This window comes from Aulostomus chinensis, chromosome 2, assembly GCF_037954235.1.
Source record: "Aulostomus chinensis isolate RoL2024-O1b breed Wild chromosome 2, RoL_Achi_v1.0, whole genome shotgun sequence".
Taxonomy (NCBI): domain Eukaryota; kingdom Metazoa; phylum Chordata; class Actinopteri; order Syngnathiformes; family Aulostomidae; genus Aulostomus; species Aulostomus chinensis.
Genome location: NC_141321.1, coordinates 10,052,404 through 10,069,707, shown reverse-complemented (window position 1 = coordinate 10,069,707; position 17,304 = coordinate 10,052,404). Strand labels below are relative to the sequence as shown.

Here is a 17,304-nt window from a genome sequence, read left to right as displayed (position 1 = left end):
TCCAGGTCTTTCAAACTTCATCTCTTCCACCATCCTGGCTTTCTTTTCATCCCTCTCTTGCCTCTCCCACCTCATCCCTAGCTTGCTCCTCCAGGGAGCTGAGGCATCATTACTCAGTGCACTGGTTGACGTTTCATCCATTATCATATTAAAGGCTTTTTAATGCCTCACTGGCTAGCACACTGCCACTGCTGGGGCTGACTCAATATGTACACATTCCACTCTTGTGACAGAAAAAACTGGGGGAATCATATTTGCTTTCACTTTGCTCAATACGTGAAATCGTGTTTTTGTGTGAAATGCATAATCAAGCTGTGGCCAAAAGGCTGCACAAAGACTCTTCCAGCACCTGCTTAGGAACTCCTTAAAGGCTTGAGATTTACAGCAGTTAAATATGTCTAATCTACTCCAAGTTGTAAAAGCTAGTACTTTCCCTCTTAGCAGCTAAAGAGAGAGTTGGTGAAAACAGCTGCATGTTTTTTCTAACGATTTTCAGGGAAATCATAGGGTAATCAAGAACCTTAGTACTGTGCATGTCATTGAATCTATTTTTCTAATTCAAAGTCTTGGGTGTTCTTGTAATGCAAACCACAACCATTCAATCCTTAATTTTGTTTACTGTTGGCTCACTGATTCCCAGTTTCAGAGCACCAACACTTTGCATTCAGATTCAGATGAATTCGGATGGATGAACTCCTACCTGTTCGTTTCCCAGGATTTTGTCTGTGTAGTACAACTTGTAAGTGAGGATCTCGCCGTTGCCTGTGAGAGGTTTGTCCCAAGTCAGAGAGACGGTGGTCGGTGAATTCGACGCTGCCTGCAGGTTCGGGGCTGGGCCGGGCACTTGGACTGATGGACAGACAAAAGAGGAAAACAACAATAGTTTTCTTTATCCTGAACCTTGAACGCTTCTGATATATTTTATTTTGAAAGGAGGAAACAATTTCAATTGCAGTTTTGGCAACTTCAAAGCTGTTGGACAAAAAGCTGGCTCAGTGACTGCGTCTCTGTGGGGACCAAGCTGTCCCCTCTGGACTGGGCTGCTCGCCATGTTTATGTTGCCATGATAAACAAGCTGAAAGCGCATCCTGTATTCACCTCTAGCTTATACTCACTGACATATTTAAACAGTTTATTAGAGTGGGCAGGATTAAACCAAACACTTTATTTTTTTCACTTTGAAATATAGTTGAAAGGCTGCGAAATTTTCGTCAGCTTTTACAGAGGTAGACAGGACCTACCCGGTTACCCATTGGAGATTTTACATAGTCACACAAACAGAAGTCTACCTTCAAATGTGGAGTAGTTTTATTTTGTTGTGAAAATTATCTGGTTTACTTGTTTTTTTATCCCTGAAGTAATTGTGGAAAGACATGCTTGATCAAATCTAAACTCCATTCAGAAAGCTATCATTTTAAAAGTTATTTGTCATCTAGCGCAGAAATGTGACAAAGCATCCAGTCATACTTTGCACATATTGTTATCACAATGTAGATCGGCTTTATTTTGACGCAATTATTGGGATTAAATCACAGCAAAATCGATGTAGGAAGCTGCCCCCATTAAGAGGCAGTTCCTGGGGAAAGGTGAGGACTTCAGCGGGGTCGTGAGCGCCTCACAACATCTCCCCTGCTCCCTCATCATGTTAGGGACCCAGACATGGCAGTATGGTTAGTTTGGTCATGTTTGATGATGGACAGAAATGGCGAACTGTATTTTGAAGGTGCATTTGACCCAATGCCCCTCCAGTGTGAAAGACCAATTTAAAGTGTCTCGGAGATCGACCCGTTTACCTCCTAACCATTTAGAATATCCCTCTGGCACACACTTTTGTAAGTAGGTTATTTTCAAATGCAAAGTGACTGGTGAACACAGTTTGCTTGGCTTGGAAGTAAATAGACATTTCTTGTCATAGCTCATGACAAATTGGATTTGAAATAAAATAGATTTCATTTCTAGTGAACGTTAGTTGCAGACGCTGCCACTACTCTAAACTCTAGACGCTAAAAGTGTGGGTTTGTGTGCATGTGTGTTATGTCTATGACAAAAAGTGCTACAGGGCAGCATTTTGTGTACACACCTGGTGCTCAGGTGCAAGTCAACAGTTTAAGCAGCAATTCAAAGCATGTTCCTGTCCTACACTAGGAAAGCCCACACACGACAGAGGGACTGCACAGGTAAAGCCCGCACACACTGCTATCCCCGTGGGTGGCTAAGCTGATGTTGGCAGCCGTGTGTGTGTGTGTGAGTGTGTGTGTGTTATACGTCTGCCCTCTACCCAAGGACACAGGTAGAGAAACGGCAGCAGACCTGGAAAGTGACAGTGACTGAGCTGTAGCTTAGCAAGGAGGTGAGGGACGTTCACAAGAGACGGCGAGCTGGGAAACCCCATTCACAGCACTTTTAAATATAACTAAAAGATCTGTAGCAGCTGCTGTGCTGGTGGTGGCGGTGGTGGTAGCGAGGGTGACATTCCCCAAAACAAAGAGAGAGAAAGAGAATCACTTGGGCCTCTTTTGCCTTTAAGAATCTTATATGTCCTCCAGTCAAAACATTTTAATGAGGGTCTGGAACCTGTCTCTCCACAGAGTGGAAGGGAATTTTTCACTCGTATTTAAGAAAACGAAGCCTGGAATCCTGATTTCAACATTCCTCTCTCAGCATGTACGGTTTGAACTGAACAAACACACACATACGTATACTGAGGACTTTATAACTGCTGGACGTAAACAACAAGTGGCTAAAAAGGCGAGAATACAGCAATACTCTGTTGCGCTGTTGGGTGGCCTACCTTAATGCACGGCCCTGGACAAACGCTCTCTCTGTATGTCTGTGTGTGTTTGTGTGTGTGTGTTTGGCAGAGCGAGTCTGTTTGAAGTGAGCTTCCACGTATGTGAGGGAATATTTGTTTGTGTGAGTGTTTATTTGCACATTTGCACGACCCTTTTGAGTGCATCCTGTTTGTCTGTGTGTGCCAGAGTGTTTCCAACACACTGAATGCACTCGGCCTTTTTGTGTTTGAGTGATGTTTACCAAGCACACACACAGGTGGACTTGTGTTTGTGTCTGTCTCACCTTCAGCTTGGGTGGCCACTTTTAGCCCTGCAGAGCTCTCTCCTGGACCGTTACTGTTGTGGGCCACAACCCTGAAGCGATATTTGGAGTCTGGCATCAGGTTCTGGATGGTAACCTGCATCTCCCCAGGCCGGCTGGTGTTTACTACTCGCTCTCTGATGTGAACACAGAAACACAAACATAAAATGCTCAATTTGTGAATTTGATGTGTTCATGTGGCAAAAACAGTCTGCTGTCTTTTAGGCTTGTGCGATCATAATCCAAAGCTTTAGAGGATTCTAACTGGGTTTTCATCGGACGGAAAGACAACACCCTCACTAAATCCACCTTCGTTCACAGAGTCAGATGACCTGTGTGAGGCCACGCCCACACAAATAGATTACTGTCAGCCCTGTCAACCCTCAGCTCTTATGCTCTTCACCTCGCCAAGAACACATCACTCACATCTTCCAGTTTAGTCTGATCAAAGATATTTTACCAAGAATGATTGAAATAGTGAAAAGCTGGTTGATTCCACCAGTAGTTTTCCAGAGGAGGGCAGAGCATCAGATTCAGGACGCAGCTCCAGACAAACATAGAACATTTATGTTCTTTAGGATTAGCATATCATAGTTGCAACCTTGATAGCTGGCCTCGGACACATCAGTTTGGCTAGCCTCGTTTACCGGGTGCTTTTAATGAAAAGAACTGATATGACAGACCTGATATGACAGACCTAACATATCTGTGGGGCTACAACCTGTTAAGTGCTGGTGTTTGCTTTTTAAGCGACAACACATGAAACCAAGATAATGCGGATTTCCAGATAATAAAAACTTGACTATCATCACTGGTACCAGTTGCCTAGCTACATAGCATTGTGTCTACAACCTACACACCTTGCTTTGACACATCTGTGTGGTAGCAGATTCTAAATGTGCTGTTGAGCTTGTGACAAGCAAATTTCAGATATCAGATTATGCTGTATTGTCTTATATTTCATGTTTCTTATTTCTGAAAGTACTATTAGATGAGTGACCTGTGCTACACACACACATACATATATATGTATATATACATATATATATGTATACATATATATACATATATATGTATATATACATATATATGTATATATACATATATATGTATATATACATATATATGTATATATACATATATATATGTATACATACATATATATATATATGTATATATATATATACATATATATATATATGTGTGTATATATATATATATATATATATATATATATATATATATATATATATATACACTTACAGTAAATTTCTTAGCCAAGCACAGGATATAAACAGAGAGAGCCTTTCGTAAATTCTCTACACATTAAATTGAAATATCTCACATGGCTACTAGCATCTCTGGAGAGAGGAATTTGATTTTAATTACTAAACACTTACTGTTCTGATAAGTGCTTTAGCTACTTTAATGAGATCAGATATGTATTCGTATTAGTACACCACTGACTTCACCACACTGGGTAATGCGTACATTAATACCCTGCTGGTGGTACAAGTACACGGTGTGTGTGTGTGTGTGTGTGTGTGTTCTACCTGCTAGTGCCCTCCTGGCTGTAGTACACAGAGTAGGTTAATTCGTCTCCATGTGGTTCTGCTGGTGGGCGCCAGGTGAGCTTGATGAAGCGGGTGGAAACCAGAGATGCCACTACATCTCGGGGGGCTGAGGGAGTGGGCCCTGCTGGACTGGCTACACCTCCGGAGCCTGGCGTTACATGGTCAGTAGTGTTAGGAGTCAGTGAGGGGGGAGGGAAAGAGGGCAGGGTTACATCTTGGGGTTGGGAAGAGGAGGCAGGGAGGGGAAGGAGGGAGGGGAAGGAGGGAAGGAGGGATGACAAGATGGGTGTGGGGATACAGGGAGGGGGGCAGGAGACAGCAGCAGTGTGGGGAGAATGAGAGAAATATTGTGCAGAGGCGTCCAAAAGGGAACAGTTTGAAGAGAGGAAAAGAGTTGAAATGGAAATGACAGCAGTGAAACGAAAGAAAGGAAGGAAACAAAAACAGAAGAAAAAACAAAATAACAACAACGTAACAAAAAAGACTTTTGGTGTGACAAGGAAACAGAAATACAACACTTCAACTACACTCACAAAGCTGACAAATAAGAGCACAATATACAGGGAGACTAGACATGCAGATCTACACACAGCTGTCTAATGTCAGGGTAGCGGGAGCAGCACAAAGCACATCACACATTTCATTTCCATTTATTTTCATAGATGGCCTTGACTGTTTCCTGTTTTAGTGGATGATTCTATCAGCCAAATACTGACCAACACCGGTTGGGAAATGGAGGTTGAACTAAACCTCTTGAACGCACACAAGTAATCCATTCAGTGTTCAGTGAATCTCGTTTCAGAGCAAAGTTTATTTCAAAGGCTGGATTCTCACTCATAACACACCAGATGAGGCTTTTTAAACACTTTTCCATCACATTCCACAGCCTGGCCACAGAGATGTTTGTGATTTAATTTAGTGAAGGGTTATTTTTTTGGGGAAGGGGGGGTGGGGGTGGAGGAGAGAACAATCTGTGGTCAGACTCAGGGAGATCTGCTTTCCATTTGCATGGCAAGTGGGTGAAACGAAACCATACGGAAAGAATGTCAGTCTGTATGACATTTCCATTTGTGTGCAGGTCAGGGAAATTGACTGGAGGGGAAAGCTGAAATACAGCAAAGTAGCACAGCAAGTGTGGTGTGTGTTATTAATGGACACAAAGTGTTGGCTGCGGGCGTATTAGTCTGCCATGACATCAGGGCTAACCACTCATTTAGCTTTCAGTGTTTGTTTTACATTTCAAATTTCCAGAGTCCAGTGACGTTTGTGAATGGCAGGATATTATACATTAGACATATTCTCCAGAAGAGCATGTCTAACACACACACACACACACACACACACACACACACAAACGTGCCGTGAATAACCTTGATGATCAGTACCTAACCACTTGTATCTGCACAAACCTCTTGAACTTCAGCTTCACATTGTAAACACTGAACTTATGTATGTCTTCACACAGTGATGGGTGTTTAATGTAAAGTGTATAACTGTTTCTGTATCATTAAGTCTGTATATCCGATTTTGTTTTTTCTTTTTTTTAAACTGGATTGTATTTATAAATCTTCTGCTGTCACATGAATTTCCTGGCTATGGAAATAATACAGTTTTATCCCATCATATTTATAAAAATCTGAATTTTCTGGAGAGTCCATGCAGGAATCTGATCACTCACCAGCCCCAATAAAAACAGACACAATCCCAAGCCCATAATTAATAATTTCTAAAATTTAGAGGCTAATATACAGCTCTACAACTATCTTATTTTTTGGGACTTGCCTTTAGTTGGTTCTTAAGCGAGTGAGACCAGTGACTGGTGCTTGTGCTGGTTTTCTGTCTACACCAACCTGATCAGTAGGGATGGGTGGATGCTCTTGGGTCCCCACATACTGGGATATTTGCCTCGCTAACTTGGTATTGGATCAAAAAGAACATCTATGGTATCGCCCATCCATAATAATGGGTTCCCTTGTTTAGGACACTGGTCCCAATCACCCTTAAAGCTGCAGGAAAGCACTTGAAGTCCCATGTCCATTTCAAATTCAAAATCTGTAATTGGCTCTTTATTGAGTCTCATTCTGCAGATGCTAAACCACCGTCATCAAATAGAGAGACACACACACACACACACACACACACACACACACACACACACACAAACACAGCAGTGATATGACGGGGGCTGCCATGAGGGAACCAGGCCTACAGGATGAGCCAAACTAGTTTGATGGTCAGAACATGCCTCCTATATTAGTAGTCAGGACTACAGGGACCCACATTTACACAAACATGCAACGATGTGTCAGAAATAGGGCAATTTGTCAGTGCTGAAAGAAATACAGCATCTTTTTACTTTGGACCAGAACAGACAAACCTCAGGCACGATTCCGTGTCTTTAAAACCAAAAGCTTTTTGACTGGTTGATGTCATGGAGTTGGCGGCACACAGCCTGAGACAAAGAGCTATTGGGAAACTTTATCCAGACCAAAAATGTCTAATAAATGCAGCAAAGGCTTGCACAGATGCTCACTTTCAGAGGAAAACTGAAACAATCAAAGTGAGGGGTGGCGTGGCTCTGAAATAAACAAGCCACGTCTGTGACAGCAGTATTTAAAAAAAAAAAAAATCAAATTAGCTACTTGTGTATTTATTAAGCAGATCCACAAGCTATCAGGATGATCCAAGGACAGTCAATCAGCTGCTTTTGAGGGCAAAGAATATCGGCTCTACTCTGACAGCTATTGCCCCTTTAAAATCAGGATTAGCTTAATCTGGTTGAATGGAAGTTTTTTAAATGAATATAATGAATCCGTTTTGCTGTAGCTTGAACTGAACAGCGGCGAACCGTGACTCGCTCATAAGGAGGGCCTGAAACTAATCAGAAAATGGTCTTTTAAAGCAAGCCTTCTCTTTTAATTAGTATACCAACACAGATAAAGTAACATGTTGAAATAATGTTTCAAAAACGCTTGTATGTTCTGTTAGTTTTGCTCCGTCTGCAGCAGCGCTGAAGACAGAAGAATGAGACGTACAGAACTCTAAGATGTAGGCAAATCCAAAAAGAAAATCCGACCATCGACTTGGCTTATTTGCTACTTGTACTACACACACTCACAGTTGTAAAAAACCCTTTTAGTGCACCACGACACAGGAAAAGGCTCCACAAAGACACAGGAGGTTTTTTAAAATGGCCCTGGATGCATGTTGAACTGTACTTTGCAGACATTTGTTCACTGCCTTCATTTTCCATTTGCATCTGTCCACCAGTATCCTTTCACATTGTCGATCTCACACAAAGGAGCAGAAATAAGCACTCAGATGTCTAACATTTCTAATCCTACTCTCTGGTAAAAATCGGTGAGCAGACAAACAGACAGAGCAGAGCATCGTGGGAAGGGGCAAAACACTGTTTGATGACGTTTCCGTGTTCATACACCTTGTCATCCGTAGGTAATGTTTTTTCCGTGTCCTTCTGACAATCTGTCTTGTACATGCGGGCCTGGGGTTGTTCCAGTAAGGAGGTGTCAGCGTCCCACCGCCACTGCCAAGCTCTATTCATAGCTGATTAATAGTATCATTAGTCTCTGTGCCAGAGTTAATGAATGGCTGGCATTAAGCCTTAACGAGGAAGGTTACTTTAGATCTGCATAATAAATCTGGCCAACCAATACGCAAAACCGTCAAGACAAAGAGACGTACTCAGCGAAGCATTCGTCTTAATATTCAACACAAGTGAAAGGAAACAGATCTGAAATTGGAGAAGCGTTTACATTCTGATTAAAACTTAGGTTGTACTGAAAATGAACAGGATGAAACTGTTTTGCCTGTTCATAAAATAAAAAACAGCTCCAACTGATAGATTAGAGACAGATATATGAGAGCGGCAGTTATAATTGCTAGGTAAGGCAAATCTTCAGGATAATGTTGGAGGGGTTGCTGCCACCAAGGAGACCCCTCACACTCAAGCCGGCCTGTTGCAGGGACACTGGGAGGATGTTGAAAGGCTGCTGGATGCAGAAGTAATATTTGGCCGAAAGGTCACTTTCATAAATGATGGGAAAAAGAAAATACATCAAAACAAAGAGCTAAAAACAAGGAAAACCGCTACCTCATCATGTTTATATTGTCTTTTATCATTTTTCTTGTATTCATTATAGTCAAGTACTTGGTTTACTGTTGTAGCTTCTTCCCTTATTCTGTTTCCTTTTTTTATTCTTATATTTGATCATAAAATGTACCCAAAATGTAAAAGAAAATGGGAGATGTTTATTTTTATGATGATGGAGTGTATGAACAGTATGGTGTAAATAAAAGTTGAGGAGGCGAAAAAAATTGTGCTGCTAACTCTGTAATCCTTCGCCATGTTCCCCTGTGAGTTGCTGAGAAGTTACACCAAGTACTTTTCATCATCTGGTCTGAGTACACAGAAAAAGAGCCTCACTGGTCAGACTGCCAAGAGAGCAGATATCTTCTGATCTTAGATATCTGCCAGAAGCACACAGCTCTCTTAACTACTCAGCAGGCTAGGTTCTTGCAAAAAGGCGTTTTCTTCAGATTAGTTTCCATATCCAGCACCACCACAATGCAAATGTTCCATTACTGGTTGTGTGAACATAATTGAACATAAAAACAGAGTGTGGTCAAAGGAATGGTCCACAGCCTTCAGAAAACCAACACAAAGCTGGCTGGCGATTCTTTTAATTGATTTAAAAAGCTTGTGGTTCAAGTGCTTGATGGTGAACAGACAGATGTCATAAGTTCCCTCCAGAAAAGGATAAAAAAAAGGCACAGGAACATTTTTCCAGTTAAATGTAAAATGTATAATAACATCTCGGCTGCTTTATACTGTAGATACGCTAGGAAATAAAGTGGAAAAAGAGTAGTAGCTGAGAGTAACTGCTGACAACTGTGACTGTTTTTCTCCATCGCTCTCTTTCACGATACGACTGGAGAGATGAGCAAGGCTGACAGCTCATGACATCTGAGCAGCTCCTTAATGTGCCGACAAAGGAAACCGAGTCAGAAAGAGAACACAAATGTTTCAAGTAGAGACAAAGTGAGTGGTGAAAAATGGAATAGGGAGGCACACGAAAATATAAAAGGCTCTTTGTTCTCCTCACTTCTTCCAGTACTTTGTCAACAGAAATAACAGATAATAATATATAATTCAATGTATATCACAATTGTTAAAACTTACAAAGCAGAATACAAACAACATTTTATGCAGAGAGGAAAATGTTTTAACTGGCTCAGTTTTGTCATGTAGCCACACCTTTTCTGGGAATAGAATACAAGCTTTGTCTTTTTGTCGTTCTCTGTATCGTCTTCAGACGTGGAACTGACGCAGCTGCTTAATCAAATGGATGGAACAGATCAGTTGCACCACACACACACACACACACACACACACACACACACACACACACACAAAGATAATCAGCCAGCTCCAACCTCACCAACGCTCATGCTGATGAAGTGCTCCAACTACCTGGCACACATCAAAAAGACAAAGTCTTGCACGGATTTTCCAGAAATGTCAAACATCATCGTCTCCACTCTCCCAATCACTTTCTGGGGCATGTTAACTAAGATCGGAAAATGTTTCAAATCTGGCACGTTCCTCAAGAGAGAAGTATGCTTTTATTAATTAAAAGCTGTACAAAGTAATAGATGGCAATGTCAAAAGGACTGAATGTTCTACTTGTCATGTCCTCAATATTCAGGCGTTTTGCTCTTTCCAGGGGGACACACCAGAATGTCACAGGTCAGCACTCAGATACGGCCACATATCCCACTTTCCAGTGCGCACATCCGCCCACACGTGATAAGCCTGCTTTAAAAAGCTGAATGATGCTGTTCCCGCTGAGAGTAGACGAGAGGTTTGGTTTGTCTGTTTTGTCTTTTCCAAGTACGTCACATTCGTGAATGCAGTCAACACACCAGGAAAAAAGTAAACGTCTTTGTCTAAAGAGTAAAGTGCAGCATCCTGGGCTTGTATAAAGACTTTGGTAGCTGTGGTAGCAGCAGCATGGAGGACAGTGACCAGGCTCCTGACACATTTGTTACTCCAGTCTGTTTCTCAAACAGAACATTGTCTGATCAACACTAGTTTGTCGCTGCTTGAACACACCGATGGAGGCAACACGCTGTTATTGACTCAACGTATATTGTTGATGGTGGAGCTCCAACCACTTGTCATATGCTTCCAATATTGGAAGTGATGGAAGCGGCTGTGTAGACCCGGTTTTACCGACAGTAACAGAGGCTCATAATACCTGTGTGTACTGTGGGGTCATTTGAGTAACTGCAGATTGAACTTGTTCCAACAGCGGTGGGAGAGGGCCTATCCAAAAAGCTTCAAGCTTCTGATGTTGCTGCCAACAAAAGACTATTATTTCAGCATGCTCCCATAAAACACAAACACCTGCTCTGTCTCATGAAGCACAGATCAAATCGCTGATATCATTTGTTGGTGGGTCACAGACATTTTTGAAGTCTCATCAATGTCTTAACTGTCCCAATGTGGTGGAGAAGAAGTGAGATGTAAGGGGACATATCAGACAGATTCATGGGACACCTGGATGCCATGTGGTGATGACACAAGTGCAGCGACGAGGAGAGGGGGGCGTTTTTACTTCTAATGATGGACTAGTGTGAGCAACAAAACGCCCCAAAGCGTTGGTATGTTCTTGTTAAGCAATTAGAAAAGCTGTAATCTCACTGTTCCTATCGAAAATCAACAGTCTGGGTATCCCTGTAGGTCTACATAAACAATAACGTGAATGGTGTCTGAAATACGCTTTGGATTGGTTGATGGTCCGTCTGTGCATCAACTGCTGGGACCTCCAGCAATTTCCTCTGGTAATTTGGTTTCCATAAACGCGACAATCCTTGCTGTGGGCTTTCTATATTAACTGTGTGGGAACATGAAGCATTTTCCATACATTCTACTGAGACAGAAAAACCCAGAGGATACACTGATCCCCAAACATACAGGGAACCTAAAACAAACATGTGAAAATAATGAGTGTAATTGAATGGAGATAGGAGCATAAAAATTTAATCAGCCACTAAATATACACAGAGCATCCCTTCTCTACAGATACATGTAGCGCCTTGATCCAGGAGCCACTGGTGAGTTAATCTGGGCTGTTCCCTGGAACATCTTGCTTCAACACACATATATTTGCACACATATATTTGCACACATGCACTGTCATGAGATCAACAGCTGCTTGCCTGCATTAGGTATGCAAATGAAGATGTAAGGCTATCTTATACAATGTAAACCCCCCCCCCCCACACACACACACACACACACACACATCATATGCATCACTCGCTGGCTGTACAACAGGAGCAAAGCCTCTTGGGCTCGGTTTTCTAGCAGATCAAAACAGCCGGCGATGCTGCACATCTCAGAGCATTTCACCCCCAAAGCCTGGGACAAGAAACATGATTTTCTTTCTGCTCTGCCTTCCTGTGTATCTCATTACCGTGGAGGTACACAAATACAATTCACAGAGGCACAGAATCAGGCGACTGATTTCAGAGAAAGCACTTTGTGTTTGTGGCACCTTCAACATGTCATGACCAGAGAAACTAAACAACCAGGAAAGGGCTGTAAAGGTCAAATAAGATGTTTGCAGAAGCTGGGGCAGCTGTAGCCACCGTGGGGGGCACGCTAACAAACAGTCCAGCTAATCAGACTTCCACCAATAAGTGGCCCCCCAGGGTTTCGACCCATTGAGATTCGTAAATTGCACTACACGAGTGGGCACAAGGGGGTCCAAAGCCCACTGTGATGTTAGTCCCTGTTCTACTTTTAGCTTATGGAAACTAGGAGGTGCAGCGGAGGCAGGGGATGGGTGCTAACAGGAAAAATAAAAGCTCACAGGGGTCAACTGCCTGCAGTTACAGGAAAGCTGTGAAGGGAGAGTGGTGTTTTTGTGCCGTGTGGTATTTTTAATTACTGCCCCCAGAGGACTGACCAGGTCCAAAGGCGTTAGATTGGCATCCTGGACGAGTGTGTGAGATGTAATAAGGGAATGTGTTAGTGAGGTGTGTATTTAAATCATGCAGATGCATGCAGTAAGACCTAAACTGGTGTTTATAACAAGTCTGACCTTCAAAAGGCAGCACTGACGCAGGTACCAAAAACTATTTTATTCCTTTTTTCTCATTGCAGTGCAAAACAAGAGCTAAAGTGGCACCCATAACATTTCACAGTTAGCACTTAGGCGACAGACCATTTATAAATGAAGCAAAGCCCTTCACCACGCTTGAGTAAACAACCCATAGAAGAGTTCTGTGGTGAGAACCTCTGCCTGTAAATGCGTGCATGTGCGCGCGCACACACACACACACACACACACACACGGCAGCATTTCTGAAATAGCCACAAGTCTACCATCAGCGTCTGTACAAACAACAATTTGGTGGAGGCTGATTTCAGCTTTCCACAATCAATTGAGGCTGCAATCCCTCTGATCAGCTTCCTGCAGCCTCCAGTGAGGAAACACACAGAATAGAGAGTGTGTGTATTTCACTTAAGACACTGTGTGCAAATTTGAGACTCTATCCCCAAATTTGAATTTTAATAAATTTTGCTATGAGGCAGAATTTAATGTAATATCTTCACATTTACATATAATTCATATTCAACGTTTCATGCCCGTGATGTGTCTCTACATTGCTTTTTCATGATCACAAGCTTTTATAGATATCACTACAATTCTCCAAAATAAAACAACAATATTATCTTATATGTTTAATCAACCGCAACCCACAAGCAATCAGCAAACACTAAGTAAAGATAAGGTGCTCAGAATAATGGCGCCCGCCATGTGAGGCTACATGTCCTGAATAGTAGATTTTGCTGTTGGAGGACAGTTATTCTGGTGTTTTAGCAATTATTTTTGTGAGAGGGATTCAGGTATGTTTTCTCAGGCAATTTAAGTCTCTAGTTGGAGCTTATTAGCTTCTGCGGAATGCTTACGGCAGGCTCATCTTCCTTTGTGGGTTGTTTTATGTCTATTCTGTTGTATCACACTGAAGGGAAATAAGGTTATGCTCATTCACTCTAATATTAAGTTTGGAAATTGTCCATTTATAGAAAACTGATACACCTTCCACAAATAATGACCTGGAAACATAGAATCGGGGTATGTAATGTTGTAACATTAAACACAAAGGTTATGAAGGATGCTATTCTTGCAGGGTGCTTGCAATGAGGTGTTTTATTCCCCCCGTTACAAACAAAGAGACATGAAAATTGGGAGCTGCTGTTTGACAGGGCGTGTTTTAGATTTCAGGATAAACCTTTAGTCATACCAATCAGTAAAAGAAGTGTGACCATATGTGCACAGGACTGTGAATCCCAGCAGGGCGTGACATGCTTTTAACGGTCACATATTCACACTGATGCTGGCTCTTGGAAGCTACACTTAGGGTGCAGTCTGGGACGACGGAGAATGTGGTGTGCAGGCGTGCGCTGTGCTGACATATTCACACGCTCACAACATTACACATTGGCTCCTGCTGGCCTGGCCATGACCCCGCTAAAGGATGATGGAGTGCACTGTATTCCCAGAGGTAGGCCTGAGCTTTCATTCGGCGCTGGTGAGTTTTAGCTGCAGGGAAGGATCTTTGAGCAGCCTATTCTCACTTTTTGATGCGAAGGAGGAATAACAGTGGAGTAAAGACCCCCCCCCCCCCCATCTGTGGTCTGTCTGCATTTTTGCAATTTTTTTCTAAATTATTTTTGCTTTGTCTAATCAAACTGAAATTGTGTCTTTGCTATTCACTCATGATCTAGTTACATTTTATATTACACGGATTCAAGTCTTTTTCTTTCCTCCACACCAGCGAGTCTCTTCGGCACTAGATCACCCCGACAGCGGAGCGCTCCCTCTCTTATCTTGCTTCCTTTCATTTCGTATCCTTATTGATTTGTATCAGAAGAGGACAACAATAAAAGTTCCAAGAAAAAACATATTTGTTCAGAAAACTGTTCTGGTTGCATGTTTGCACGTAGACACAACAATAGAGGGGGGCTGCTGTGTTCCCAACTCTCCAGTGTATCAGGCATCCATGTGGAAATAATTAATGCTTGTGTTTTAAGATTTGAGAGCCTGCCTGGGTTATGGAAAAAATAAAATGTACATATCAGTTTTCTCAGGGAAAAAAAGATCTGTTTTCAGGCTTAGCACAACATTTTGTACATTAAGGGAAGGAGTTGGGAGCTTTCTCTGGTTTTTGGTCAGCGTGTGAGCAGAATTGTTTCTGGCAGCCAGCTCGGTCCAAACAGTTCTCTCTGGACAGGTTGTGTTCGTTTTACACTCAACAGTATTTAATGGCTTTGGTGGAGGTTTTTTTTTTTTTTTTCCCTCTGCCTGGATTGAGTGTTAACAGAAACGTGTAGATGCTATTAAACTACCTTGAAAATTAAATGTATATGAGGTGCAAACACTGAAGAAATTTGCTGTCTCAAGTGAGGTTAAACAAACACAAACTGATGGCATCTAAATACATCTCAATGACTTCTTAAGCACAGTCTTCATCAAACGTGTCTGTCCTCAACCAGAATAACAGACAGGACATTGGATTTCATCTACTTGAGGTTGTTCTGGTAGAATTATGTACTTTTGCTGAGTAGCGGCTGCCTCAATAAGGGTAAAGTCTGGTCATCTTATGTCCTCCATGTCAGCTCCTCCAAGTCATTCATTATATAGCGTTAAAAAAGAGAAACAACAAGAGATGTCATCAACAAATCACACCAAAAGAGACCACTGTCCATGATAAATGTTAAGATTTAATAAAAATATGCAGATCAGATAATCTGGAGAGCAAAGTAATAATATGTAAAATAATCTGATTAAAGTAAGAACTAAGGATTTCACAACTAAGCAGAAGGTAAAAACAGGACTCAAACTAACAAAGTGATAATACAGGAGAGTAAAAATCCACCCTGTCAGGCTCTACTGATCCAGGAACTGTAGATGTGCTCCATGGTTTGAACGTATAAGAATGGCAGATGGAAGAACAGCTGCATGTAATATTTCCATGCCTTTATCAAGTGCAGCAGCATTGTTTGTATACCTGGACAATTTTGTGTCTACTGCTGTCCATGTTGCATGCGACTGTGTTGTGCCGAAGCCCAACTCTACCAACTGAGACAAGACCAGGGAATGTACTGCGTGTGGGGGAGGGCAGCATGGATCACCTGAGAACAGGCCCTAACAAAGAAGCAGATGCTGGGAGCTCAGAGGAGGAATGAAAGACACAGCATTCTCTTTATTACAAGTCAGTGCGCCATCAAATAATGTTGCATATCTTAGTCTAGCCTGGTGTTTAACACTGTTGGAAGTAGCTGATTTATCCATTACAAAAAGTACAACAGCATTCTTTGCACTATGTCCCTGTGCATGCCTTTGTCTTGTCAAGCTTGAGCTGTGAGGACAGCACACGTCACTTTATCCTGCCTGCACCCCTGATGTTTGCTCTCATAAATACACAGAGTGATGGAGGAGACAGAGCACTCAGGCAGCAATGAGACATCTCCGTCTCTCAGCAGGGTTCTCCTACCTCTGATGGGAGGGGAGGACAGGACTCTTCTGTTTGCTGCCACAGGTTTAACAGGGGGGAGGGGGAACTAATGGCAGCATGGCTGGATAAGGGGAATAGTGAAAGGCGTGGAGCAAGATGGAGAAAATGAAGGAGAAAGATGAAAGCGATGGAGGGATTGTGGAGGACTACATGCCTGTTTAAGTTCACGTTACAACATCAGAAATTTGTGTTTCAACAAAGCTTGGAGTACCCGCTTGCAGGATAAAAATGTTACAATTCATGTAGCTGCAGCAACAATCGATGGTTCTACATTGTGAAATCTCTTAGCGGCGGTTGGCTACATACTTAGTCAAAGGTCTCCCTTTCATTCATCTTAGTGTAATTCACTTGCAACATTTGTGGCTAAAGCAGCAGGAGAGCTCAGAGCTTGTACATCCAAACGAGCTTCCAGGCTCTCTAGTGACGTACTTGGCTTTGGCAGTAGGAGGCAAAATGTCAAATCATTATTCATGTGAGCGCTGGGAATGAAGAGGCATCGAGAAAAGAGATGGAGGGACAGGGGGAGATTTCCATATCGAAGCCAGCAGAGCGAATGGAAGGAGAATAAAGTATTCATATACAAATGAAAGTGCATCTCTAAATGTATGCAAATATAAAAATGCAAAAAGGAGGGGGAAAAAAAGAAGCAAAGTTTTATTCATATAGCAATTTAAGAGCAGACATCAAAGTGCTTCACTTTAAAAGACTAATAAGCAAATAGGAGCAGCGGGTAAAAAGGGCAAACAGCATTCTACTTCTCTGTTGTTTACTCTTGTTAAATGCCAGTGTCTGCAATTTCAGATTTCAGGAGCTTTTCAGGTATTTGTGGCAAGTGGGACCCTAGTTAGAGTGTCCAGGCTGAGAAGAAGCCTTTGGATTACAAAAAACAACAACAACCATGCTGTGGCTTTCACTCGCTTTTCTTTTTCGAAGCGAGAAACAACCTGTAAAACTCACCTACATGTCAGAGGCACCTTGCTTAGCACACATATATAATGTCCATGCAGTGCTTTGTCGAGCTGAGCAC

General features: G+C 42.2%; 1 protein-coding gene across 10 annotated transcripts in view; it reads right to left on the bottom strand.

The window, feature by feature from the left end:
- Positions 1-17,304, bottom strand: part of neo1a (neogenin 1a) — a 151,918-nt gene that overhangs the window by 22,871 nt on the left and 111,743 nt on the right. For 9 of the 10 annotated variants that reach the window (XM_086226920.1, XM_086226863.1, XM_086226929.1 and 6 more), the window contains exons 8-10: positions 4,647-4,881; positions 3,076-3,230; positions 701-849 (exon numbers count right to left, since the gene is read on the bottom strand). In XM_086226920.1, the coding sequence (XP_086083046.1) occupies positions 701-849; positions 3,076-3,230; positions 4,647-4,881 (539 nt within the window). The remainder of the gene's footprint in view (positions 1-700; positions 850-3,075; positions 3,231-4,646; positions 4,882-17,304) is intronic. The other variant, XM_086226905.1, reaches the window with a different exon arrangement.